This window comes from Rhinopithecus roxellana, chromosome 12 (genome assembly GCF_007565055.1).
Source record: "Rhinopithecus roxellana isolate Shanxi Qingling chromosome 12, ASM756505v1, whole genome shotgun sequence".
Taxonomy (NCBI): domain Eukaryota; kingdom Metazoa; phylum Chordata; class Mammalia; order Primates; family Cercopithecidae; genus Rhinopithecus; species Rhinopithecus roxellana.
In genome coordinates this window covers 126,550,535-126,577,929 of record NC_044560.1, presented here as the reverse complement: position 1 = coordinate 126,577,929, position 27,395 = coordinate 126,550,535, and the positions used below count along the sequence as shown (strand labels likewise).

The window sequence follows — 27,395 nt, the reverse complement described above, 5'->3', positions numbered from 1 at the left end:
AATTCAAGATGAGATTTGGGTGGGGACACAACCAAATCATATAAATGGCTTTTTCAAGTTTTATCTTACTTTCAGTCTTTTATGGAGGAAGGACTAATGACAGTTCTGCATTGCTTGTTATTATTTAAACATACAGACTGCAATACAGTGATGCAAGGTGACTAAATTTATTTTTTGTCTTCCTAGTCTTTTGATGAAGCAAATGCACAGCTTTTATGGTGAGCCATGATCACAAACATGTTATCAGGAAGAGGCAGATTTGCCATGGAAAGAGAGATTAACTCCTTTGGGGAGACAGGCACTATTTGGTAAATTGCCTTATCCAGGGCTCTAAATGATTTCTAAAAAGAAGTGATTTCTCTAACATAGGTGAACACTGTTTTCTAAGAGAATCTTCTCTACCCAGCAAGTCCAATTATTGTGGTTACTTTTGTTTTAGAAGATGATATTTTGGAAATGAATAGACTGAGTAGAATGGGAAAGTCATATGACCTTTGCTAATTTTCTAACATAGTAAGATTCTTATTTTTCTCCTTTATTTCCACGGGCTCCTCATCTTTATTTCCTATTCCAGTGATAGCCACTTGTATGATTACTTGTAGGATTTGGGTTTCCTTCTTTTATAGAATCACATAATTGAAAGAGGCTGCAGAGGGCCACTTGCAAGGACCACCTGACCCAATGTACCTATTCGAATGGGCATTTCAATTAACATTTTTAGTTACATGTTGTTCTTTGTCTCACTCCTAGATAATTTAAGATAGTTTTCAGATCAGACTCTCCTGTGTAAGACATCTGAAGGAAAAAAATGCATCAAACAGACACTTTTAGAATAGGGAAAGAAAAATATATTATTTTATATAGTCTTTCTTTCTGAAAATAGAAAGTTTACAAATTTTTTGTAGAGGGAAATGTTTTTTTACAGGATCTTCTTTATATTCTTGGAATAAAGAAGAATATACAGACAAAAGAGGAAAGGCAGATACCCTCATTGTTCTGGAAAATCAACTTATAATGTAAGTTTAATAGAAAATAAGCCAACATATAATGAAAAGAATTTTTACATATGCAGTTTAAGTTTACTGAAATCCCAAAATAACTGTCAATGAAGGAACAGAAAAAGTAGTTTTCACAATTAAAGATCCATTATTGGAGATTCTTATGGCTTTTCATTTTGACCAGTTTTTCTTTTAGTGTAGATATAATAATTTATTGTATTAGTCTGTTCTTACATTGCTGTAAATAAATACATGAGATTGGGCAATTTATGAAGAAAAGAGTTTTATCTTGGCTTATAGTTCTGTAGGCTATACAGGAAGCATGGTATCAACATCTGCTTCTGGTGAGGGTTTCTGCAGCAATCATGGCAGAAGGTAAAGGGGAAGCCAGGACATCATATGGTAAGAGCAAGAGCCAAAGAGAGAGAAGTGGTGAGATGCTACACTCTTTTAAGCAATAAGAGCTTGTGCAAACTAACTGTGTGAGAACTGAATTCTCGCCAAGGGGATAATGCTAATCCATTCATGAGACATCCTCCCTTATGACCCGTCACCTCCCACCTCACCCCACCTTTAACATTGGGAATCACATTTCAACATGAGATTTGAAGGGGACAAACAGCTGAACCATATCACCCACTTTTACTTAGCATCTTATGGTTTCCTCTGGGCATCCTTCCATCATTTCTTCATCCATCCCAACAGCACCTGATGTTTTTGATTGGAGTTATCTACTTTTGTGACTATTGCTCCAGCTTGATCATAAGCTTCATGAAAGCAAGGACCGATATATTCGCTTTTGTATTCTGGTTCCCTGCACAAAGTCTGGCCTGAAATAGAGCTTTAATATATTACCTTAATGACTCTGTAACTTATTTTACTTAACAACTTTTGTAGTTAGCTTTTATGTATACATTTGCTCAACAGAGATTTATTGAATATCTAGTTAGGCCAGATACTACTACAGTTGCTGCGGATATAACAATAAACAAAACAAGAAAGATTCTTATCCTCAAAGAACGTACATTCTTACTAGAGTGGATAGAAATAAACAATAGTCATAGTAAATAAGTAATTTTAATAATATACTTGGATGTAGTGGGAAAACTAGGGCAGGTGGGAGGAATCGGGATGTAGAAAAAGGGTATTTGGCATTATTTAACATGGTGTTAAAGTTGGCCTTATTGAGGAAGTGAAATTTGAACAATTACTTGAAGGAAGCCAAGTAAAGTGATAATAATAGGAGATGAGGTCAGACACATGAAGAGGGGTAGCTCATATAGAATATATTAAAACTTTGATATTTACTCTGATAAAATGCTAAGCCACAATGAGATACAATCTCACAAAAGTCAGAATGGCTACTATTAAAAGTCAATGGTAGCTTGATGGGGATAGCATTGAATCTATAAATTACTTGCGGAAATAGGGCCATTTTCACAATATTGATTCTTTCTATCCATGAACATGGAATGTTTTTCCATATGTATGTGTCCTCTCTTATTTCCTTGAGCAGTGGTGCAGTTGTGAATAGGAATTCACTCATGATTTGGCTCTCTGTCTATTATTTGTGTATAGGAATGCTTGTGTTTTTTTGCACATTAATTTTGTATCCTGAGATTTTGCTGAAGTTGCTTATCAGCTTAAGGAGATTTGGAACTGAGACGATGGGGTTTTCTAAATATACAATCATGTCATCTGCAAAAAGAGACAATTTGACTTCCTCTCTTCCTATTTGAATACCCTTTATTTCCTTCTCTTGCCTGATTGCCCTGGTCAATACTTCTAATACTATGTTGAATAGAGGGCATCCTTGTCTTGTGCTCGTTTTCAAAGAGAATGCTTCCAGTTTTTGCCCATTCAGTATGATATTAGCTGTGGGTTTGTCATAAATAGCTCTTATTATTTTGAGATACGTTCCATCAACACCTAGTTTACTGAGTTTTTAAGCATGAAGCACTGTTGAATTTTTTGAATGCCTTTTCTGCATCTGTTAAGATAATCATGTGGTTTTTGTCACTGGTTCTGTTTATGTGATGTATTACGTTTATTGATTTGTGTATGTTAAACCAGCATTGCATCCCAGGGATGAAGCTGACTTCATTGTGATGGATAAGCTTTTTGATGTGCTTGTGGATTTGGTTTTCCAGTATTTTATTGAGGATTTTTGCTTCATTATTCCCAGCAAGCTACTATTGACTTTCTTCACACAATTAGAAAAAACTACTTTAAATTTCATATGGAACCAAAAAGTAGCTTGCATAGCCAACACAGTCCTAAGGAAAAAGAACAAAGCTGGAGGCATCATGCTACCTGACTTCAAACTGTATGTACTACAAGGCTACAGTAACCAAAACAGCATGGTACTGGTACCAACACAGATATATAGACCAATGGAACAGAACAGAGGCCTCAGAAATAATGCCACACATCTAAAACCATCTGACCTTTGACAAACCTGACAAAAACAAGCAAGGGGGAAAGGATTCCCTATTTAACAAATGGTGCTGGGAAAACTGGCTAGCCATATGCAGAAAACTGAAACTGTACCCCCTTTTTACACCTTACACAAAAATTAACTCAATGGATTAAAAATTTAAAGGTAAGGCCTAGAACAATAAAAAACCTAGAAGAAAAGCTAGGCAGTATCATTCTTTTATATTTTCTTCTACACATGTTATAATTTTGAGTTTTACATTTGGTTCTATGATCCATTTTGAGGTAATTTTTGTATAAGATTTTCAGTAAGGGTTAATTATTTATATTGAACATTACTCATTAAAATACTTACTTCTTTATTAAATTGCCTTGTCATCTTTGTTAAAGTAAATTGCTCATAAATATGTGGGCCTATTTCTGGACTCTCCATTCTGTTTCATACCTGTATAGGTCTATCATTTTGAAATACCAAACTGTCTTGATTACTAAATTTATAACAGTTTTCACTAAAATTGCTTTTATGATATTATATTACATTTTCACATACAATGTAAAATGAGATAATCAATTTCTACAAAAAGGCTTCCAGAATTTCATTGTGGTTCCTCTGAGTCTATATACATACATTGGGGAGAAATACCATTTAAGGTATTCTTCAAATTCTCTCAATAATATTTTGTAGTTTTTAGTGCAGAAGACTTGGATATCTGGTTAGATTTATTTCTAGGTATCTTGTGGTTTTTTTGTTTCAACCATGAATGAGATCCTTAAAATTTTATTTTTAATTTTTTTGCTGGTAGTGCCATTGCTTGTTGCTACTGCAATTATTTTCATATATTCACTTTGTATCTGTGACTTTGCTAAATTTATTTATTGGCTCAAGTAGTTATGTTGTCGATTTTCTATTCTTTACATAGAAAAATCTATGTAAATAACGCTATCATCTTTAAGTACAGAAAGTTCTAGTATTATTTCCTCCTTCCTAATCTTTATGTCTTTTATTTCTTTTTCTTGCTCTATTGCAATAGCTTGCATCTTTATAATAATGTTGAATAGGACACCCTACATGCTTGATCTTGGATAAATAATTAAATATTATACCATTAAGTATGATATTAGTGCTACATTTTTGTTTTCAATTCATGCCCTTTGTCAATATCAGGAAGTTTGCTAGCAGTTGAAGTTTGATGGAAGTTTTTTTTAAATCATGAATGCGTGTGGAATTTGTCAAATGTTTTTTCAGCATCTACTGAAATAATCTTAAGGTTATTCTCCTTTATTTTGTCCATATGGTGAATTGTGTTGCTTGCTTTTTAAGTGTTAAAAGAACCTTTCCTTCTTGGATTAAATCTATTGGCATTCCTTTTGTTAACTTATACTAAGTATTATTTTGATGCCATTGTAAATGGAATTGTTTATTTTATTTTCAGAATGTTCATTGCTGGCATATAGAGATACAGTTGATTTTGTATATGGATTGCATTCTGAAACTTTACTGAAATTGTTTTTTTAGCTCAAATAGTTGTTTTGTGTGTGGATTCCTTAGGTTTTTCTGTATAAAAATTATGCCATCTGCAAATAAAAATAATTTTATTTCTTCCTTTTCAATATGAATGCCTTTTTTTTCTGGCATATTTATCCTTCCTGGAATCTCCACTACAATTTTGAATAGAAATGGCAAAAGCAAAGATGCTTATCTTCTCCCTGATCTTAGAGGGAAAATGTTCAGTCTTTCACCATTAAGTGGGCTTGTTAGCTGTGTGTTTTTTCAAAGATACCCTTTATGAGTTTGATGAATGCCCCTTGTATTCATTTGTCTTGAGTATTCTTATCATGAAATGTGTAAGATTTTGTCAGATGTTTTTTCTGCATCTATTAGACGATCCATGTGTTTTTGGCCTTTATTTTAATAATGTGTTGTATTGCATTAGTTGATTTTCGTGTGTTGCACCAACTTTGAATTTCTGGGATAAATCTCACCTGTCATGGTGTATAATCATTTTTTATGTTGCTAGATTCATTTGTTAGTATTTCTTTAAAAATTTTTGAGTTTATATTTAAAGGGATGTTGTTCTGTATTTTTTATTGTTATTGTTTTTGTCATCATGATGTCTCCATCTGATTTTAGGATCCAGGTAATCCTGGTTTCATAGAATGAGTTTGGAAGTGTTATCTTTTCTTCATTTTTTTTTTTTTTTTGTAAGAGTTTGTTAAGAATTGGTGTTATTTTATTTTATTTTTTTGAGACGGAGCCTTGCTCTGTCACCAGGCTGGAGTGCAGTGGCGCGATCTTGGCTCACTGCAGTCTCTGCCTCCCAGGATCAAGTGATTCTCCTGCCTCAGCCTCCCAAGTAGCTGGGACTACAGGCATGCACCACCACGCCCAGCTCATTTTTGTAGTATTAGTAGAGACAGGGTTTCACTCTGTTGGCCAGGATGGTCTCGATATCTTGACTTTGTGATCTGCCTGCCTTGGCCTCCCAAAGTGCTGGGATTATAGGCTTGAGCCACCGCGCCCAACCAAGAATTGGTGTTAATTTTTTAACAAGTTTTAATTTTACAGAATTTACCCGTGAGAACATCTGGACATAGAATTTTCCTGGTGGGAAGTTTTTTGATTATTAATTTATTACTACTTGTTTTAGATCTATTCAGGTATCCATATTTATTTTTAGTCAACTTTGGTTGTTGTCTTTCTAGGCAATGTACTTTAAATATCTATCTATCTATCTATCTATCTATCTATCTATCTATCTATCTATCTATCTATCATCTATATTTTTTAATGTTTTTATGTGTTCTTGGCGGAATTACCCTTTTTCATCATGAAATACCCTTATTCATTTCTAGTAATGTTACTTGATTTATAGTCCATGTTGTCTGATATAAGTATAGTTACATTTGCTTTCTTACTGATAGTGCTTTTCTGTTAAAACAACAAATGTCATTTCATTTAGGTTATTTAATTTTTTGACATACAGTTGGTTATCATATGTCCTCTGTTTAATTTCTGATTTTACAAATTAGAGTCCTCTCTCTTTTTTGTTAAACAATCAATTTAAAGTTGTCAATTTTGTTGATCCCTTCAACGGACGAATTTTGTGTTTATTGGCTTTTACTAATGTTTTCTATTCTCTATGTCATTTATTTCTACTCTTGTTTTTATTGTTATCTTTATTCTGCTTTCTTTGGGTTTATTTTGCTCTTTTTTCCTTTTCCCCCAAGTATTATTTTTCTTTAAATCACTTTTTTGAGGTATGATTGACATACAAAAAGCTGCACATATTTGTTGTATACAACTTGATGAGTTTGGAGATAACTATACATCTGTGAAACCATTACCACAGACTCATCCATAAATATATCCATCACCTCCAAAAATTTCATTCCGCTTTCTTTATATATTATTACTATTTTGTGATAAAAATACTTAAGATCTACTGTCTTAGCAAATCTTTTTTTTTTTTTTTTTTTTTTTTTTTTTTTTTTTTGATACAGAGTCTCACTCTGTTACCCAGGCTGGAGTGCAGTGGCGCCATTTTGGCTTACTACATCCGCACCTCCTAGGTTCAAGAGACTCTCCTGCCTAAGCCTCCCAAGTACCTGGGATTACAGGCACCCACCATGAATGCTTATTAAACCAGTATTTATCTGGGGGTATTAGAGCTAAAACCACCTATTTTACCATCCTGATGAATTCAATCTCTTTTTATTATTTTGGTATTAATAATATGTGGTTTATTTCTTCTTGGTGAGCTTTGCTAGAGTTTTTTAATATTAAAAGTCTATTTCAAAGCATCAAACTTTCACATTTAAAATTTTTAGGGTACATTCAGAGAATTTTTTTTAACATTTTCTGTTCTTTTTGCTTGCCTCTGCTTTTTGTTTTGAAAATACTGTTCTTTTTTACCTTTTTAAAATAGAAGCATAGATCATTGATCTTTAGCTACATGTATAAATCACTGAAAAATTATTCATCTGTAACTATATATGTATATGTATGCACATGTATGGTTATAAATTTACATCTTAGAGTGGATTTAGCTATATTTTACACATTTTGATTCTCACATATTGAACACAATTCAGTTTAAAATATTATCACTGAAATGAGAGAATACGTGCAGTATGATATCACTCCTTTGAAATTAGTTGGGACTTGCTTTATGGACCAACATATGATCAGTTTTGAGAAGAACATCATGTACACTTGAAAAGAATGTATATTATTTAGTTGTATAAATGCGATGTGTTTCATAATTAAAACTAGCTATTTTTTAAATCATGTTTTCAAATTATTTCAATCCTTTGCTAAATATTTCTTTTGGTATTTTTTACAGTAAGGAGTATTGGTGTGTTAAATTTCTCATTTTGATTCTAGATTAATCTATGTTTTAATTTTGTCAAATTTTACTTACATACTTTAAAGATCTATCTATCTATCTATCTATCTATCTATCTATCTATCTATCTATCTATATGTTCTTGGTGGAATTACCCTTTCTCATCATGAAATACCCCTATTCATTTCTAGTAATGTTACTTGATTTATAGTCTATGTTATCTGATATAAATATAGTTGTATTTGCTTTCTTATTGATAGTGCTTTTCTGTTAAAATGTTTTGTCATTTTATTTTCAATCTTTTTGTTCTCCTAAAAGTAAAGCTTGTGTTTATAAGCAAAATAGGGTTGGTATTATATCCAAAATAAAATTTTGTCTTTTATTTAAAAAATTATTTTATTTTATATGTATATATATATATATGATGTAGAACATTATGTAGATATACATAATGCAATGACTACCAAAGTCAAGCAAATTATCATATTCATTATCTCATATAGTTAACTTTTTTTGGTATATGTATGCACGGTAAAAGCAACTAAAATCTACTTTCTTAGCACATTTCCAGTATATTATATAATATTATTAACTATAATCCTCATGCTGTACATGATCTCTAGGTTTAGTCATCATACATAACTGTGATTTTCTACTCTTTGACCTATGTATCTCATTTTGTCCACCACCATCTGCCCCTGGTAACCACCATTCTATTTTCTGGTTTTGTGTGTTTGGCTTTTTTTTCTTGTAGATTCTACATATAAGTGAAGTCATGCAATATTTTTCTTTTTGCATCTGGCTTATTTAACTTAGCATAATGTACTCCAGGTTCATCCATTTTGTCTTATTTTTAATTTTAATCAGTTTACATATAACACATTTAGTGATACAGTTGGGTATAAAATCTACAGCTTATGTTTTGTGTTGTATTTGTCCTACCTATATGTTTTAGATTGTGTTTGTTTTCTTTCCTTGTGTTTCATTTAATGAAAGAGAACTAGATGATATGGAGGCATTATTAACTTATTTTGAAATAGTTATTTCCAGAAGGCCATAAACTGGCACTTAATTGCATATGAGGGAGGTATTATTTATGTACACACACACACATACACAGAATGCTCATCACAAGAATGATGAAGAAGGTCAACAGAATAGTTACAGAAGGCCAAAGACCAGATGTTCACTATTCTTTGAGACTATAAGCTTAATGAGCACAAAGAAAGTATATGTTTGATACTATCTAGTCTCTTTTATAACACAAAACATAGTGCCTTTTGAATGAATTACTGATTAAATGGCTTAGTAAATGAATTGGTTGTAGCTATGGTAGATTCTGAGAGAAAAACATAATGAAATCAGAAGTCTTTAATTTAAGGTCTCACCCTGGGGTGCTTTAAAACATGAACTTAAGCAAGAACTAAACATTTCTGGGTTTCAATTTACCTATCACTGGGTCATGGTGAGGATTTAATAATATAAAAGATGTCATCATTTTGAAACTATAAATTTCTAGACACATGGTGCATTATTATTAGACACTATGTGCAGCAGTAATTTTAAGATGTTATTGTTTATCAGAACCCATTTATACTGTTTTAGTATTAAGAACAAAATGTAAATCTGCATTCCTTTGAATATTGAAGTGAATATGAATTTTTAGCTCATGAACTTTTAGAGGGAAAAAAGTACCTTTTCAACTTCTTGTTATTTTAAGAATAGTAATTTTATTAAGCCTTATCACTTATAATGTGCTTTCAATTTATATTATTTGTTTATTATTCCTACCAGCTCTGTTAGGTAGAGAGCTATATTGTCTAGTGGTTAGAGCCAAGTTGCTTGAATTCAAATCCTAAATGTGACTTTTACTTGTTTACTTGCTATATAACTTTGGGTAAGTTCTCTGTACCTTGGTTTTCTCACATGTAAAATGGGGATAGTAATGGTCCCTACCTCATAGGAGTTGTTGTGAGGATCAAATATGTTAGTTCGTTTAACATTTACCACAGTATGTGGCATGTAGAAATGCTCAGAAAACTTTAATTTTCTATCAAAACTTAATATTCATATAAATTATATATGTTAATTTCAAGTAGTGTTCATAGTAATTGGCATAGGAATAAATTTTCATATTTCTATTAATATGATTCTAACTTTATATTTGAGGAAACAGATGTTGGAAGAGGTTAAGTGAATTATCTATAAAGTTGCTTAGTTCCAGAACTAAAACTAAACTAGCTCTTCTGACTCCAAATTCAGTACCATTGTGTAACAAATATCTTGCCTCTCTAACATAAGTCTTAGTAAACATTTTTTATTATAGTAGTTGAAAGAAACAATTTAATTCAGAAACTTTACCTAACATAAGGCTTAGTAAACATTTTTTTATACTAGTTGAAAGAAACAATTTAATTCAGAAATGTTGAGAATTCTGAATATAATGGAAACTAGAAAAATTAACATTAAAGTCTTTGGTCACTATGTTTGTACTTTCATATCAATGCAAAATTTTAAATATATGTATACTTAACTAGAGGTGACTGTCCTCCAGTCTGGCTTCTCAGGCCTCATTTTAATGAGAACAGATATAAGCAACCTAAGGCTGATTAATACAGTTTGGGACGAAATGCATCTTGTCATTGTCACTGTCTGATCAGTCTTAGAATCAGGCAGCCAAATAATGTTACAGCAGAAAATACCTTAGAGGTTATGTAAATTGATATTCTCATTTTTCAGATGATGCTCAGAGAGTAAATATCTTGCCCATTGCTTGTCACATAGTATGTCAATTGGACTAAAATCCAGGATTCCTGGGCTAATACTTTGTCTATTATAGCATAATTAGTGCTCAGAAAAACAGGTGACATGCCAACAGAACTAGTGAAAGAAGTAATTCAAAACTTTGGTGTTGTATAAGGTTAAAGTTTATTTTTGAGTGTTCTTTTGGAGGTACACACACTAGAGCTCATTTTAAAGCAGTATATTGCTGTGTTCTTCGAGAGCAATACAATACTAACTTTCCACTCAATTGCTTTGTTGCTGTCTGTAGTCATCTTCACTCTTCTCTAGCTGTCAATCATCTGGTTTGCGAATTCACCAGACTCTGCTTTACTTAATCCCATTCTGTTATTAACATTTTTGGTAATTCACTGCTCATTAGACTATCAGTGAGAAAAAGGAGAGACAATATGGAAAATGGAGATAACACCTAAGTTTACACATTTTCTACATAACTGTTAGTTCTGTTGATGGAGAAAATGGAAATTAAGTTTCATGATTGTGTTATTCTTATGTAGCAATTGCTTCTAATTTTTGTTTAAAACCTTACTCTACATATTTTTTAACATATTTTTAACATATATAAACTATAAAGCTTAATACAAAATACATAAGGTATTATCATCCTCACTTTAAGTAAGAAACCGAAGTTTGCGATTCTTCTCTTGGTTTATAGGGGCTTACCACAGGCTTCATATAATATTCTGGTCTGTAAAAGACACCTGTAGCACAAAAGGATCTGGGTTAGAAGGGCCAGACAGAGAAGCTTGCACCACAGCCTGGCCTAGCTGAAAGCTTTTCTTACTCTGGGCTGCATTCAGACTTGGCAGCCCTATGGATTGTGAACACTGAACCTTCAAGTACTGAATGTTGACAAATGCCACTATCAGAGAGCATAATATTTAAATGTGTGTACCATTGAGCTGCATGAACTTCTATTAAAACACAGTTCTCTTAATTTTTATTACCAGGTAACCTGGGCCGGGTAGACCAGGTCTCTGAGTTTGAGTATGATCTCTTCATTAGGCCGGACACCTGTAATCCACGATTCCGAGTCTGGTTCAACTTTACTGTTGAAAATGTGAAAGAATCACAGGTGAGGGAAATAGTGAATACCTTCAGAGTGGTTTTGGTAAGAATATTATGCTTTTGTCTTGTTTTAGGAATATCAAAATGATGACTGTATTAAGAATATATTCTTGTTTATCCACAGCAATGATACAGTTTTGGTTCAAGAGATACAGAGAAATAGGTACAATATGCTGACTTTTGTTGTATGATGGTTATTAAATAATACAAATATTTCATCTGAGAATAAAGTGTTCCTACTGATTGAAGCATTAGCATGATATATTAGGATTCCTTGAGGGACACTATATGGAAACACTGGAAGAGACTTGCTGATATGTTTACAAAGGGTATTGTTCTCTATTTTCTCTTCTTTATAAAGATCTGTGAGAAACATTTCTCACAAGTCTCAGTTTCAGAAGAAAAGCTTTTCTTCCATACAACAGGGTGTTTACATCTTTAAAACAATATGATTCTTGTAACTGATCCTATTTTCTCTTTGCTTTGGCTGCTGGGAAACTTGGAACCATATTTACAGCCCTCTCTAGTGATTCTGGAAAATATTTTTGCTTGTGCTTCTGTGTACTGACTTTCCTTTTACAGGTTGAGTATACCTTATCTTAAATGCGTGGGACCAGAAGTGTTTCAGTATTTTTTTCAGGTTTTGAAATATTTGCATATATAATACATACTGAGATATCTTGGGGAGGGTACCCAAGTCTGCACATGAAATTCATTGATATTTCATATACATCTTTTTTTTTGTAATGCACAAAAAATTAGTTTTTTTTTTTTATTATACTTTAAGTTCTAGGGTACATGTGCATAATGTGCGGGTTTGTTACATATGTACACTTGTGCCATGTTGCTGTGCTGCACCCGTCAACTCGTCAGCACCCATCAACTCGTCATTTACATCAGGTATAACTCCCAATGCAATCCCTCCCCCACCCGCCCCGTGATAGGCCCGGTGTGTGATGTTCCCCTTCCCAAATCCAAGAGATCTTATTGTTCAGTTCCCACCTATGAGTGAGAACATGCGGTGTTTGGTTTTATGTTCTTGTGATAGTTTGCTGAGAATGATGGTTTCCAGCTGCATCCGTGTCCCTACAAAGGACTCAAACTCATCCCTTTTTATGGCTGCATAGTATTCCATGGTGTATATGTGCCACATTTTCTTAATCCAGTCTGTCACTGATGGATATTTGGGTTGATTCCAAGTCTTTGTTATTGTGAATAGTACCGCAATAAACATACGTGTTCATGTATCTTTATAGCAGCGTGATTTATAATCCTTTGGGTATATACCCAGTAATGGGATGGTTGGGTCATATGGTACTTCTAGTTCTAGATCCTTGAGGAATCGCCATACTGTTTTCCATAATGGTTGAACTAGTTTACAATCCCACCAACAGTGTAAACGTGTTCCTATTTCTCCACATCCTCTCCAGCACCTGTTGTTTCCTGACTTTTTAATGATTGCCATTCTAACTGGTGTGAGATGGTATCTCATTGTGGTTTTGATTTGCATTTCTCTGATGGCGAGTGATGATGAGCATTTTTTCATGTGTCTGTTGGCTGTATGAATGTCTTCTTTTGAGAAATGTCTGTTCATATCCTTTGCCCACTTTTTGATGGGGTTGTTTGTTTTTTTCTTGTAAATTTGTTTGAGTTCTTTGTAGGTTCTGGATATTAGCCCTTTGTCAGATGAGTAGATTGCAAAAATGTTCTCCCATTCTGTAGGTTGCCTGTTCACTCTGATGGTAGTTTCTTTTGCTGTGCAGAAGCTCTTTAGTTTAATTAGATCCCATTTGTCAATTTTGGCTTTTGCTGCCGTTGCTTTTGGTGTTTTAGACATGAAGTCCTTGCCCATGCATATGTCCTGAATGGTACTACCTAGGTTTTCTTCTAGGGTTTTTATGGTTTTAGGTCTAACATTTAAGTCTCTAATCCATCTTGAATTGATTTTCATATAAGGAGTAAGGAAAGTATCAAGTTTCAGCTTTCTACTTATGGCTAGCCAATTCTTCCCAGCACCATTTATGAAAAAGGGAATCCTTTCCCCATTTCTTGTTTCTCTCAGGTTTGTCAAAGATCAGATGGCTGTAGATGTGTGGTATTTCTGAGGACTCTGTTCTGTTCCATTGATCTATATCTCTGTTTTGGTACCAGTACCATGCTGTTTTGGTTATTGTAGCCTTGTAGTATAGTTTGAAGTCAGGTATCGTGATGCCTCCAGCTTTGTACTTTTGACTTAGGATTGTCTTGGCAATGTGGGCTCTTTTTTGGTTCCATATGAACTTTAAAGCAGTTTTTTCCAATTCTGTGAAGAAACTCATTGGTAGCTTGATGGGGATGGCATTGAATCTATAAATTACCTTGGGCAGTATGGTCATTTTCACGATATTGATTCTTCCTATCCATGAGCATGGTATGTTCTTCCATTTGTTTGTGTCCTCTTTGATTTCACTGAGCAGTGGTTTGTAGTTCTCCTTGAAGAGGTCCTTTACATCCCTTGTAAGTTGGATTCCTAGGTATTTTATTCTCTTTGAAGCAATTGTGAATGGAAGTTCATTCATGATTTGCCTCTCTGTTTGTCTGTTACTGGTGTATAAGAATGCTTGTGATTTTTGCACATTAATTTTGTATCCTGAGACTTTGCTGAAGTTGCTTATCAGCTTAAGGAGATCTTCGGCTGAGACAATGGGGTTTTCTAAATATACAATCATGTCATCTGCAAACAGGGACAGTTTGATTTCTTCTTTTCCTAACTGAATACCCTTTATTTCTTTCTCTTGCCTGATTGCCCTAGCCAGAACTTCCAACACTATGTTGAATAGGAGTGGTGAGAGAGGGCATCCCTGTCTTGTGCCAGTTTTCAAAGGGAATTTTTCCAGTTTTTGCCCATTCAGTATGATATTGGCTGTGGGTTTGCCATAAATAGCTCTTATTATTTTGAGATACGTTCCATCAACACCGAATTTATTGAGCGTTTTTAGCATGAAGGGCTGTTGAATTTTGTCAAAAGACTTTTCTGCATCTATTGAGATAATCATGTGGTTTTTGTCTTTGGTTGTTTATATGCTGGATTATGTTTATTGATTTGTGGATGTTGAACCAGCCTTGCATCCCAGGGATGAAGCCCACTTGATCATGGTGGATAAGCTTTTTGATGTGCTGCTGGATCCAATCTGCCAGTATTTTATTGAGGATTTTTGCATCGATGTTTATCAGGGATATTGCTCTAAAATTCTCTTTTTTTGTTGTGTCTCTACCAGGCTTTGGTATCAGGATGATATTGGCCTCATAAAGTGAGTTAGGGAAGATTCCCTCTTTTTCTACTGATTGGAATAGTTTCAGAAGGAATGGTACCAGCTCCTCCTTGTACCTCTGGTAGTATTCAGCTGTGAATCCATCTTGTCCTGGACTTTTTTTACTTGGTAGCCTATTAATTATTACCTCAATTTCAGAGCCTGCTATTGGTCTATTCAGGGATTCAGCTTCTTCCTGGTTTAGTCTTGGGAGAGTGTAAGTGTCCAGGAAATTATCCATTTCTTCTAGATTTTCTAGTTGATTTGCGTAGAGGTGTTTATAGTATTCTCTGATGGTAGTTTGTATTTCTGTGGGGTCGGTGCTGATATCCCCTTTATCATTTTTTATTGCGTGTATTTGATTCCTCTCTCTTTTCTTCTTTATTAGTCTTGCTAGCGGTCTATCAATTTTGTTGATCTTTTCAAAAAACCAACTCCTGGATTCATTGATTTTTTGGAGGGTTTTTTGTGTCTCTATCTCCTTCAGTTCTGCTCTGATCTTAGTTATTTCTTGCCTTCTGCTAGCTTTTGAATGTGTTTGCTCTTGCCTCTCTAGTTCTTTTAATTGTGATGTTAGAGTGTCAATTTTAGATCTTTCCAGCTTTCTCTTGTGGGCATTTAGTGCTATAAATTTCCCTCTACACACTGCTTTAAATGTGTCCCAGAGATTCTGGTATGTTGTATCTTTGTTCTCATTGGTTTCAAAGAACATCTTTATTTCTGCCTTCATTTCATTATGTACCCAGTAGTCATTCAGGAGCAGGTTATTCAGTTTCCATGTAGTTGAGTGGTTTTGATTGAGTTTCTTAGTCCTGAGTTCTAGTTTGATTGCACTGTGGTCTGAGAGACAGTTTGTTATAATTTGTGTTCTTGAACATTGCTGAGGAGTGCTTTACTTCCAACTGTGTGGTCAGTTTTGGAATAAGTGCGATGTGGTGCTGAGAAGAATGTATATTGTGTTGATTTGGGGTGGAGAGTTCTGTAGATGTCTATGAGGTCTGCTTGCTGCAGAGATGAGTTCAATTCCTGGATATCCTTGTTAACTTTCTGTCTCGTTGATCTGTCTAATGTTGACAGTGGGGTGTTGAAGTCTCTCATTATTATTGTATTATTGTATGGGAGTCTAAGTCTCTTTGTAAGTCTCTAAGGACTTGCTTTATGAATCTGGGTGCTCCTGTATTGGGTGCATATATATTTAGAATAGTTACCTCTTTCTATTGAATTGATCCCTTTACCATTATGTAATGGCCTTGTTTGTCTCTTTTGATCTTTGATGGTTTAAACTCTGTTTTATCAGAGACTAGGATTGCAACCCCTGCTTTTTTTTGTTCCGCCTTTGCTTGGTAGATCTTCCTCCATCCCTTTATTTTGAGCCTATGTATGTCTCTGCATGTGAGATGGGTCTCCTGAATACAGCAGACTGATGGGTCTTGACTCTTTATCCAGTTTGCCAGTCTGTGTCTTTTAATTGGACCATTTAGTCCATTTACATTAAGGTTATGTGTGAACTTGATCCTGCCATTATGATATTAACTGGTTATTTTGCTTGTTAGTTGATGCAGTTTCTTCTTAGCCTCGATGGTCTTTACATTTTGGCATGTTTTTGCAATGGCTGGTACCAGTTGTTCCTTTGCATGTTTAGTGCTTCCTTCAAGGTCTCTTGTAAGGCAGGCCTGGTGGTGACAAAATCTCTAAGCATTTGCTTATCTGTAAAGGATTTTATTTGTCCTTCACTTATGAAACTTAGTTTGGCTGGATATGAAATTCTGGGTTTAAAATTCTTCTCTTTAAGAATGTTGAATATTGGCCCCCACTCTCTTCTGGCTTGTAGAGTTTCTGCCGAGAGATCTGCTGTTAGTCTGATGGGCTTTCCTTTGTGGGTAACCCGACCTTTCTCTCTGGCTGCCCTTAAGATTTTTTCCTTCATTTCAACTTTGGTGAATCTGGCAATGATGTGTCTTGGAGTTGCTCTTCTCGAGGAGTATCTTTGTGGCGTTCTCTGTATTTCCTGAATTTGAATGTTGTCCTGCCCTACTAGGTTGGGGAAGTTCTCCTGGATGATATCCTGAAGAGTGTTTTCCAACTTGGTTCCATTTTCCCCCTCACTTTCAGGCACCCCAATCAGACGTAGATTTGGTCTTTTTACATAATCCCATACTTCTTGCAGGCTTTGTTCTTTTATTTTTCTTCTTTTTTCTTTAGATTTCTCTTCTCCCTTCATTTCATTCATTTGATCCTCAATCGCTGATACTCTTTCTTCCAGTCGATCGAGTCAGTTACTGAAGCTTGTGCATTTGTCACGTATTTCTCGTGTCATGGTTTTCATCCCTGTCTGTTTGTTTATGGCCTTCTCTGCATTAGTTATTCTAGTTATCAATTCTTCCACTCTTTTTTCAAGATTTTTAGTTTCTTTACGCTGGGTACGTAATTCCTCCTTTAGCTCTGAGAAGTTTGATGGACTGAAGCCTTCTTCTCTCATCTCGTCAATGTCATTCTCCATCCAGCTTTGATCCGTTGCTGGCGATGATCTGCGTTCCTTTGCAGGGGGAGATGCCCTCTTATTTTTTTGAATTTCCAGCTTTACTGCCCTGCTTTTTCTCCATCTTTGTGGTTTTATCTGCCTCTAGTCTTTGATGATGGTGACGTACTGATGGGGTTTTGGTGTGGGTGTCCTTCCTGTTGGTTAGTTTTCCTTCTAACAGTCAGGACCCTCAGCTGTAGGTCTGTTGGAGATTGCTTGAGGTCCACTCCAGATCCTGTTTGCCTGGGTGTCAGCAGCAGAGGCTGCAGAAGATAGAATACTGCTGAACAGCGAGTGTACCTGTCTGATTCTTGCTTTGGAAGCTTCCTCTCAGGGGTGTACTCCTCCGTGTGAGGTGTGGGGTGTTGGTCGGCCCCTAGTGGAGGATGTCTCCCAGTTAGGCTACTCAGGGGTCAGGGACCCACTTGAGTAGGCAGTCTGTCTGTTCTCAGATCTCAACCTCCGTGTTGGGAGATCCAGTGCTCTCTTCAAAGCTGTCAGACAGCGTCGTTTGCCTCTGCAGAGGTTTCTTCTGCTTTTTGTTGTTGTTGTTGTTATTGTTGTTTAGCTGTGCCCTGTCTCCAGAGGTGGAGTCTACAAAGACTGGCAGGCGTCCTTGACCTGCTGTGAGCTCTACCCAGTTCGATCTTCCCAGGGCTTTGTTTACCTACTTAAGCCTCAGCAATGGCGGGCACCCTCCCCCAGCCTGGCTGCTGCCTTGCAGTTAGATCGCAGACTGCTGTGCTAGCAATGAGGGAGGCTCCGTGGGCGTGGGGTCCTCCCGGCCAGGTGTGGGATATAATCTCCTGGTGTGCCCATTTGCTTAAAGCGCAGTAGTGGGGTGGGAGTTACCCGATTTTCCAGGTGTTGTGTGTCTCAGTTCCCCTGGCTAGGAAAAGGGATTCCTTTCCCCCTTGAGCTTCCCAGGTGAGGCGATGCCTCTCCCTGCTTCAGCTCTGGCTGATCGGGCTGCAACAGCTGACCAGCACCGATTGTCTGGCACTCCCTAGTGAGATAAACCCAGTACCTCAGTTGAAAATGCAGAAATCACCTGTCTTCTGTGTTGCTCGCTGGGAGCTGGAGACTGGAGCTATTCCTATTCGGCCATCTTCTCCAGTGCTCCTTCATATACATCTTATATACATAGCCTGGAAGTAATTTCATACAATATTTTGAATAATTTTGTCCATGAAAAACTATTATTTTCTATTTGTGGCATCATTTCAGTGCTCAAAAAGTTTTGGATTTTGAAGCATTTTAGATTTTCGATTTTCACATTAGGGATGCTCAACTTGTATTTCGAACGTATTAATCTGCTTTTAACCACAATTTCTTCAGCTACATTTATTTAGTAGTGCACGTTTTTATAATACTTTGAAATTCTATTTTTCATGAGAGGGTATTGATGAAAATAAAGAGAACTAAAAACGTATGCTTTGAATAAACATTAATAAAACTCAAATTGTAAGATGTCAGTTATTATTCTGTTATATTGAGATAACGGATCATGAAAGACTCTGCGGAAATTCCGTACACATAGTGAGAGTATGATTGTTTTAAGCAGATGAAAACATAGTCCTGTAATCCAACATCTACCTTCTTACTTTATGTTGTCTTTTGCTAGCATATTTGGGAAAAAGTAGGGAGTTTAGCTTCTCCTGAGTCAATCCATTCTCCTTGTTCTATCCCCTGGTTTTTTGCTTCTCATCATTTTATCTCAGCTGTAACTCTCCTTGGGTGTCAGACAGTGGCCAGTGTCTAGAATTTAGGGACTCTGAGCCTTCTTCTATACAATATTATTCCTGGCATGCTAGCTTCAGTAAAAAGGGGGTGCAAATACAGCCACTTTACTTTTATAGTTTAATTTTGTACAACACCATGGACACAAGACTGATTGCATGCAATATTTACTAAAGTTTAGGGGCTAACAGGAGGGAATAAAATCTAGGGAAGAGCCCTGAACATTATTTGCTAAATCTGACTTGTCTCAGAATTTTAGGACAAGGGGAGAAAAAGTTACACCACACACAGAGAGCGTCTTAAGGCCAAACTTTAGTTCCTAGCTTTGCTTTTTGGTTTTATTTACTCTCCTATGGCAGAGTTCCCTTTTCAGTTTTTCACAGTAACAGTAGGCATTCTCTTTCTCCTGATCTCAGGAAAACCCTCTCTTTACCTACAGGGGTTCACCTCATTGTAGGACTGTCCTACTTGTTATACTAAGATAATCAATAATCCTTAAAGTATATTTTCCAAAGTCTATGTTACTGAATCTAGAGAGTGTAATCCACAATAGAAGACTTTAGTCTTATGTAGTAGACTGAGTCTTTCACTCCAAATTTGGGACGCCTATGAGGTTTTCTTCATTACCTCTCTCATTCTTTTTTTTTTTTTTTTTTTTTTTTTTTTTTTTTTTTTTTTTGAGGCGGAGTCTCGCTCTGTCGCCCGGACTGGAGTGCAGTGGCCAGATCTCAGCTCACTGCAAGCTCTGCCTCCTGGGTTTACGCCATTCTCCTGCCTCAGCCTCCTGAGTAGCTGGGACTACAGGCGCCCGCCACCTCGCCCGGCTAGTTTTTGTATTTTTAGTAGAGACGGGGTTTCACCGTGTTAGCCAGGATGGTCTCGATCTCCTGACCTCATGATCCGCCCGTCTCTCATTCTTTTGTTAATATTCCTATCTCATATCAGCAACTTATGGTTGTCACAAACACATACCTCTGGAAAACAAACAATAATTCTGAAGCAGTGTAGTAAATTTATATGAAGGAAGGAAAACATTTTATTAAAAGCAATATAATCTGCCATGATTTCTAAATTCATAAAGGAAATTATTCTTTTCCTCTTTTTTTTCGTATCACATCCCTCAGCTTGCCTGCTGGATCCAGGAACCCACTAACTCCTAAGAAGTGGGGCCAATTACTTTTCAAACAAGAGAATCATCTATCTTCATTATGTTCTTTGTTAAATAGAGATTTAGCAGAAGCTCTGAAATTATACTGTTTCTTTAACTCTGGGTCACATTAAATTCCTGGCCCCGTTTTTCTTTCACTTTAGTGTCTATAAAGTGTATCTTTATACAGCTTATATAAGGAGGGGTAGAGGGGTGAGATGATAAGAGAGTTAGGAAATAATGTGTTCCTTCAGTTAAACTACTTGAGATAGCCTTTTGGACAACCTTCTCATACAAGTTCTTTGCTCTTCTAGTTTGTTTACGAGGATGTTGTTTTGTTGTTCAAAATGTCTCTGCCAGAGTGTTATAACTTACTTATTACATGTTAAAGTATACAGCCTCTTTTGGAATCTTATCCGTCAATTAATTAAGCAAGTAACATGAATGTTTTTTAAAGGGTTCTTATAAGACAGTTGGGTCTGTTTTGTGGATGCATATTTATTAAAGTTGAAGAGACCAATATTTTCCCTGTCTCTGGGTTCTCTCTGCGTATAAGGTGCTGTCCTATCCTTGTTCCAATTAGAAATCATGAACATGTTTATCTGGTTTCCTGGAGCCTGATGCTTTTATCAACCTCTTTCTGTAGGCCATTGCCTCATCAGCTGTAATCACATTATGGAAATCTGTCTCAAGAAGGCATAGAGATCTGCAGGAAAGATACAATATGTATCTCTAGCTCACAGGATATTTGTTTTCATGTTAGTCTACATTAAAGAAAATAGTTTTACTATGAAGTTTGACTTGTGAGGTCTGTTTTTAGAGCATCTCTTTCTGTAATCTTTTTTTCATCTCTCTAATTTCCGTTAAAATGAGACCTGCGTAAGTGTAGTCTAGTCAAGAATGTTATTTAGGTCTTGGTACTACTAGCAGGCAAACACATATGTATGTATTAGTCATCACAGGCTGACTCCATTAAATAAATTTTAAAAATTGCAGCATCAAATATATTGTATAAACACGTCTAGCTTTTGCATTATATTTCTTGATGTTTCCAGGAAATAATAAAAGCTCACCACATATGGTGTTATATCCCAGGACTGATATATTAACCCTTGAAAGTAGTTGCTAAATAGTGCATTTGCAAGAATCAGTGAAAACTAAATGTCCAAATTCCTTTATGGAAAGGTGATTTTCTCTCTAAAAAACTGATAATAAATATTCTTAGTGGAAATTTATTAATGCAGCTGAGAGCACTTGTATGATATGAAAGCAGATCTTCCTATTTAAATATGCTAAAAGTTTAGCCAATAAGAGAAAATAAAATGATATGCTTGGATTGATTAAGCTCTATTTCGTTTTTGTATTTTTTTTTTATCTTTTTGAAGTTATTTTTCCCATCTTTATTGTAAAAATAGTCAAGGCAGAATGTAGTAAATTTGGGAAATATAATTATTTGAAGCAGAGAAGAAGCATCCCCCCCCCATACACAAATTACAATTTTACTAACTAGAAGCAAATACTGTTAATATTTTTGGCATTTTTATTTATAAACTTATTTATTTTCTTTCTTGGAGCATAATTAAATTTGTACTGTATATGCATTTTCATATTTTGCTTCTAAAGAACCTAAATATTATCACAGGTAATTTTCTGTTATCAAAAGTTTAATAAATTGGCTATAAAATATTAATAGCTCTTTACTATTATACCATTTTATTATTCTTGGTCATAAAGATTATTTGCCATTTGTTGTTGTTATAAGTAATAATGTAGTGAACATCTTGATGCAGGAAATGTTACCCAAATTTTATTTTGCTTCCTTAGGATAAATTTGTATGAGCGGAACTTACAGGCAAAGGGATATGAACATTTTAAAGACTCTTTACACATATATCCAAATTATTGCCAGAGGGTTTACACTATTTTGCTGTCCTATCAGCAGTGTATAAGGTTCATTTATTTGAATTTCTTTCTTTGTTTTATAAACTCCAGTGTTCAGAAATCCATGATAAATTGTTACTTTTTCCTCACTTGTTTTGAAACTCCACCAGATAAATGGGATATGATGCAATGTCTCAGGCCTCTAGTCATAAATTAATTGCATTCCAGCAATAACATGAGACATCAAAACAGATAGAGTTATTATTTTGACTCCTTTTCTCAATTCATCAATCCTGTTTTACCTGGGAGTGCCAACAGATTGTCGTCTGATGTATGTAATAGGAGAATCTTAAAAAAGAAGTGTTGTTTAACAGTATAGTATTTCTTGGATTATTATAAGAAATAATGTAGTTTAAACATACACATGCACACATACACACTTTTATATAGATGTGTTTAGATTTTCCTTTAAGATTCTGAGAAAGTTTGCTGCTTTTTGTTTTGTTTTGTTTTGTTTTGAGACAGAGCCTTGCTCTATCGCCCAGGCTGGAGTGCAGTGGTATGATCTCAGCTTGCTGCAAGCTCCACCTCCCAGGTTCACGCCATTCTCCTGCTTCAGCCTCCCGAGCAACTCTGACCACAGGTGCCCGCCACCATGCCTGACTAATTTTTTGTGTTTTTAGTAGAGACAGGGTTTCACCGTGCTAGCCAGGATGGTCTCGATCTCCTGACCACGTGATCCGCCTGCCTCGGCCTCCTAAAGTGCTGGGATTACAGGCGTGAGTCACTATGTCTAGCCAGTTTGCTGATTCTTTAGTCTCCCTCCTGGAGAATTCAGGCTCTGAAATTTCATCCTGGTCATGGCCAAAATCAGCAGTCCACAAAGGTAGCATATCACAGTGCAATTAGCACAGACAATGGATTTAAACCAATTTGGGTTTATGTTTCTGACTCTTACTTATGAGCTGTTTTACCCGTGATCAGTTTAAATAATCTCTTGGTACCTCAGTTTTCTCATCTGTAAAATGAAAGTAATAATACTAATTCATAGGGGTCTTGTGAAAACTCAACAAGACAATGTTAAGTAAAGAGACTACTGATATGGTTTGGCTGTGTCCCCACCCAAAGCTCATCTTGATTGCCACGTGTTGTGGAAGGGACCTGGTTAAAGATAATCATGGGGGCAGGTCTTTCCTATGTTGTTCTCATGACAGTGACTAAGTCTCATGAGATCTGATGATTATATAAAGGGGAGTTTATTAAGTATTAACTCACACGATCACAAGGTCCCACAATAGGCCATCTGCAGGCTGAGGAGCAAGGAAAGCCAGTCTGAGTTCCAAAACTGAAGAACCTGGAGTCCGATGTTTGAGGGCAGGAGGTATCCAGCAAGGGAGAAAGATGCAAGCTGGGAGACTAGTCCAGTCTCTCTTTTCACATTTTTCTGCCTGCTTATATTCTAGTTGCGCTGGCAGCTGATTAGATTGTGCCCACCCAGATTAAGGGTGGGTCTGCCTTTCCCAACCCACTGACTCAAATGTTAATCTCCTTTGACAACAAACTCACAGACACACCCAAGATTAATACTTTGTATCCTTCAATCCAATCAAGTTGACACTCAGTATTAACCAGCACAACTACCATAGTGTTTGGTAGACAATAGGGACTCAATACTTGATGGCTATTGTTTTTATTAAAACACCCCAACAGTATCCTCTCTGTCATGGTGGCCAACATGAAAATGCAGAGGACCATTGTCATCCACCAGGACTATCTCCACTACATCCACAAGTACAATCCTACAAGAAGCACCCCAAGAACATATCTGCACACCTGTCCCTCTGTTTCAGGTCAGCAACATCATCATGGTGAACAAGTGCTAGCCCTTGAGGAAGATAGTGCACTTCAACATTCTCAAGGTCACCAAGGCCACCACCACCAAGAAGCAATTTCAGAAGTTCTGAGACTGGACATCTGCCCAGACCTCAGAATGAAGTAAAGTTGCTTTCTCATTCAAACTATACCAACAACAGCAGCAAGAACAAAAACTACCACCACAACAGATTTCTACTAGAAAACTGCTACTAAAACAGGTTTTTTGCCCTTATTCCTTTTTGTCCTCCCTCTTCTCGTGTTTATTCTTCACCTCCTCCTCCACCTTCTTTCAAAACCTGTTATTGATGCTCATGATCATCAAGCAAAATGTACTAGTTAAGAATATGAACTTTTCATTAGACATGCATTCCAGGCCTAACTCTTCCACTTACTGCGTCTGTGACATTGAGAAAGTTATTGAACTATTTGTCCATTTAAATTATTAATCTCTATATTTATTCAGTGGGGTTAGTAGTACCTAATAGGGTTGATGTAAGAAACACATGGGATGATGCAGATAAAACACTACATTTAATGCCTGGTGCATAGGAATTGTGTAGCAAATGTTATCTATTAATATTACTATACTTATAATACTACTAGGAAATATAACACAGGTTCTCATTTGCTCTGTCATTCAACTCATTATATTAATAGCTAAAATTTACGGAACACTTCAATGGCATAAGTACTGTTCTAAGCCCTTTATATTAATTAATTCATTTATTCCTCAAAGCAATTCTTTGAAGTAAGTACCATTATTAGCATTCTCACTCCCATTTTACAATTGAAGAAGCTGAAAGGAACTGAGACAAAGAAAGGATGAATAACTTGCTGAAGATCATACACTTAGTAAGTGGTATATACAGGATTTGTGCCTAGGTAGTCACTGTAGAAATGCTCACTGTAGTAAATTTGGAAAATATAGCTAAGTTTGAAAGCAAGCAAGAAAAAAACTCAAACACATAATCCTCCTACCTAAAAGGAATGATTGTGAACCTTTTAACATACAGGCATATTTCAGAGATATTGCGGGTTTGGTTCCAGATCACAGCAATGAAATGAGTATCACAATAAAGTGAGTCATATGAATTTTTTGGTTCCCTGGTGCATATAAAAGTTATGCTCACTATATTATAAAATGAGCAATAGCATTATGTCTAAAATCCAGGTATACACCTTAATTAAGAAATACTTTATTGCTAAAAAAAAAAAAGCTAATATTCATCTGAGGCCTCAGTGAGTCTTAGTCTTTTTGGCTGGTGGAGGGTCTTGCCTTGATGTTCATGGCTGCTGACCCATCAGGGTGCTATCGCTGAAGGTTGGGGTGGCTGTCGCAATTCCTTAAAATAAGACAGCAATGAGGTATACCACATCAGTTGACTTCATCAATTAACTCATGAAAGATTTTTCTGTAGCAGGTGAAGCTGTCTGATAACCTTTTACTCACAGTAGAACTTCTTTCAAAATTGGAGTCAGTCCTCTCAAATCATGAAAAGTAACCCCATTTACCGTAGCCAAAAATAAAATTAAATACCTAGGAATTAACTTAACCAAAGGACTGAAAGCTCTTGTTTATAGAAGACTATAAAATATTGATCAAAGAAATCAAAGAGGACACAAAAAAAGGAAAGATACTCCATGTTCATGGATTAGAAGAATCAACATTATTAAAATGTCCATACTACCCAAAGCAGTCTATAGATTGAATGTAATCTCTATCAAAATACCAATGACATTTTTCACAGAAATAGAAAAACATCCTAAAATTTACATAGAGCCACAATAGACCCAGAAGAACCAAAGCTATCCCAAGCAAAAAGAACAAAACTGGAGGAATCACATTACTTGACTTCAAATTATACTACAGAGCCATAGTAAACAAAGCAGCATGGTACTGGCATAAAAGCAGGCACATAGACCAATGGAACAGAATAGAGAACTCAGAAATGAATCCATATTATCTACAGTGAACTCATTTTTGACCCAAGTGCCAAGAATATACATTGGGGAAAGGACAGTCACTTTTATAAATGCTGCTAAGAAAACTGGATATCTACATGCAGAAGAATGAAACTAGGCTCCTGTTTCTCACCATCTACAAAGTTAAATTAAAAGAGATTAATGATTTAAATCTGAGACTTCAAACTATGAAACTACTAAAAGAAAACATCAGGGAAACTCTCCAGGACATTGGCGTGGGCAAAGATTATTTGAGTAGTAATCCACAAACATAGGCAACCAAAGCAAAAATGGACAAATGGGATCATATCAAGTTAAAAAGCTTCTGCACAACAAAGAAAGCAATGAACAAAGTGAAAGATGACTCATACAATAGGAGAAAATATTTGCAAACTCTACCCACCTGACAAGGGATTAATAATCAGAATATATAAGGAACTCAAGTAATAGGAAAAAAATCAAGTAATATGATTTAAAAATGGATAAAAGTTCTGAACAGACATTTCTCAAAAGAAGACATACAAATGGTAAACAGGTATATGAAAAGGTGCTCAACATCAGTGATCATCAGAGAAATGCGAATCAAAACTACAATTAGATATCATTTCATCTCAGTTAAAATAACTTATATCCAAAAGACAGGCAATAATGAATGCTGGTGAGGATATGGAAAAAAGGAAACCCTCATACACTGTGAGTGGGCATGTAAATTAACACAGCCACTATGGAGAACAGTTTTGGAGCTTTTTCAAAAATCAGTAGAGCTACCATATGATCCAAAAATCTTACTGCTAGGTATATACCCATGAAAGGAAATCAGTATATTGAAGATATATTTGCAATGTCATGTTTATTGCAGCACTATTCACCATAGGCAAGATTTGGAAGTAACTCAAGTGTCTGTCAACAGATGAATGGATAAAGAAAAATGGTATACATACACAATGGAGTACTATTCGGCCATAAAAAAGAACGAGATCCTTTCATTGGCAACTACATGGATGGAATTGGAGGCCATTATGTTAAGTAAAACAAGCAGTGCACAGAAAAACAGACTTTACATGCTCTCTCTTTTTGTGGTAGCTAAAATTAGCTAAATGCTAAAAATTAAAACAATTTAACTCATGGAGGTGGAAAGTAGAAGGATGGTTACCAGAGGCTGGGAATGGTAGTGGCATGATTGTGGTGGGGAGGGTTTGGAAGTGGGTATAATAATAGTTAGAAAGGATGAATAAGACCTAGTATTTGCTGGCACAACAGAGTGTCTATAGTCAATAATAATTTAATTGTACATTAAAAATAATATAGTATAATTGGATTGTTTATAAG

At 35.6% G+C, this 27,395-nt stretch overlaps 1 protein-coding gene across 4 annotated transcripts in view; it reads left to right on the top strand.

The window, feature by feature from the left end:
* The window catches only part of AGBL4 (ATP/GTP binding protein like 4), a 1,510,388-nt gene that overhangs the window by 312,665 nt on the left and 1,170,328 nt on the right, over positions 1 to 27,395 (top strand). For 2 of the 4 annotated variants that reach the window (XM_030942932.1, XM_030942931.1), the window contains exon 3: positions 11,533 to 11,657. In XM_030942932.1, coding sequence (XP_030798792.1) covers positions 11,533 to 11,657 — 125 coding nt within the window. Of the gene's footprint in view, positions 1 to 11,532; positions 11,694 to 27,395 lie in introns of all 4 variants that reach the window. The other 2 variants (XM_030942930.1, XM_030942929.1) reach the window with 1 other exon arrangement.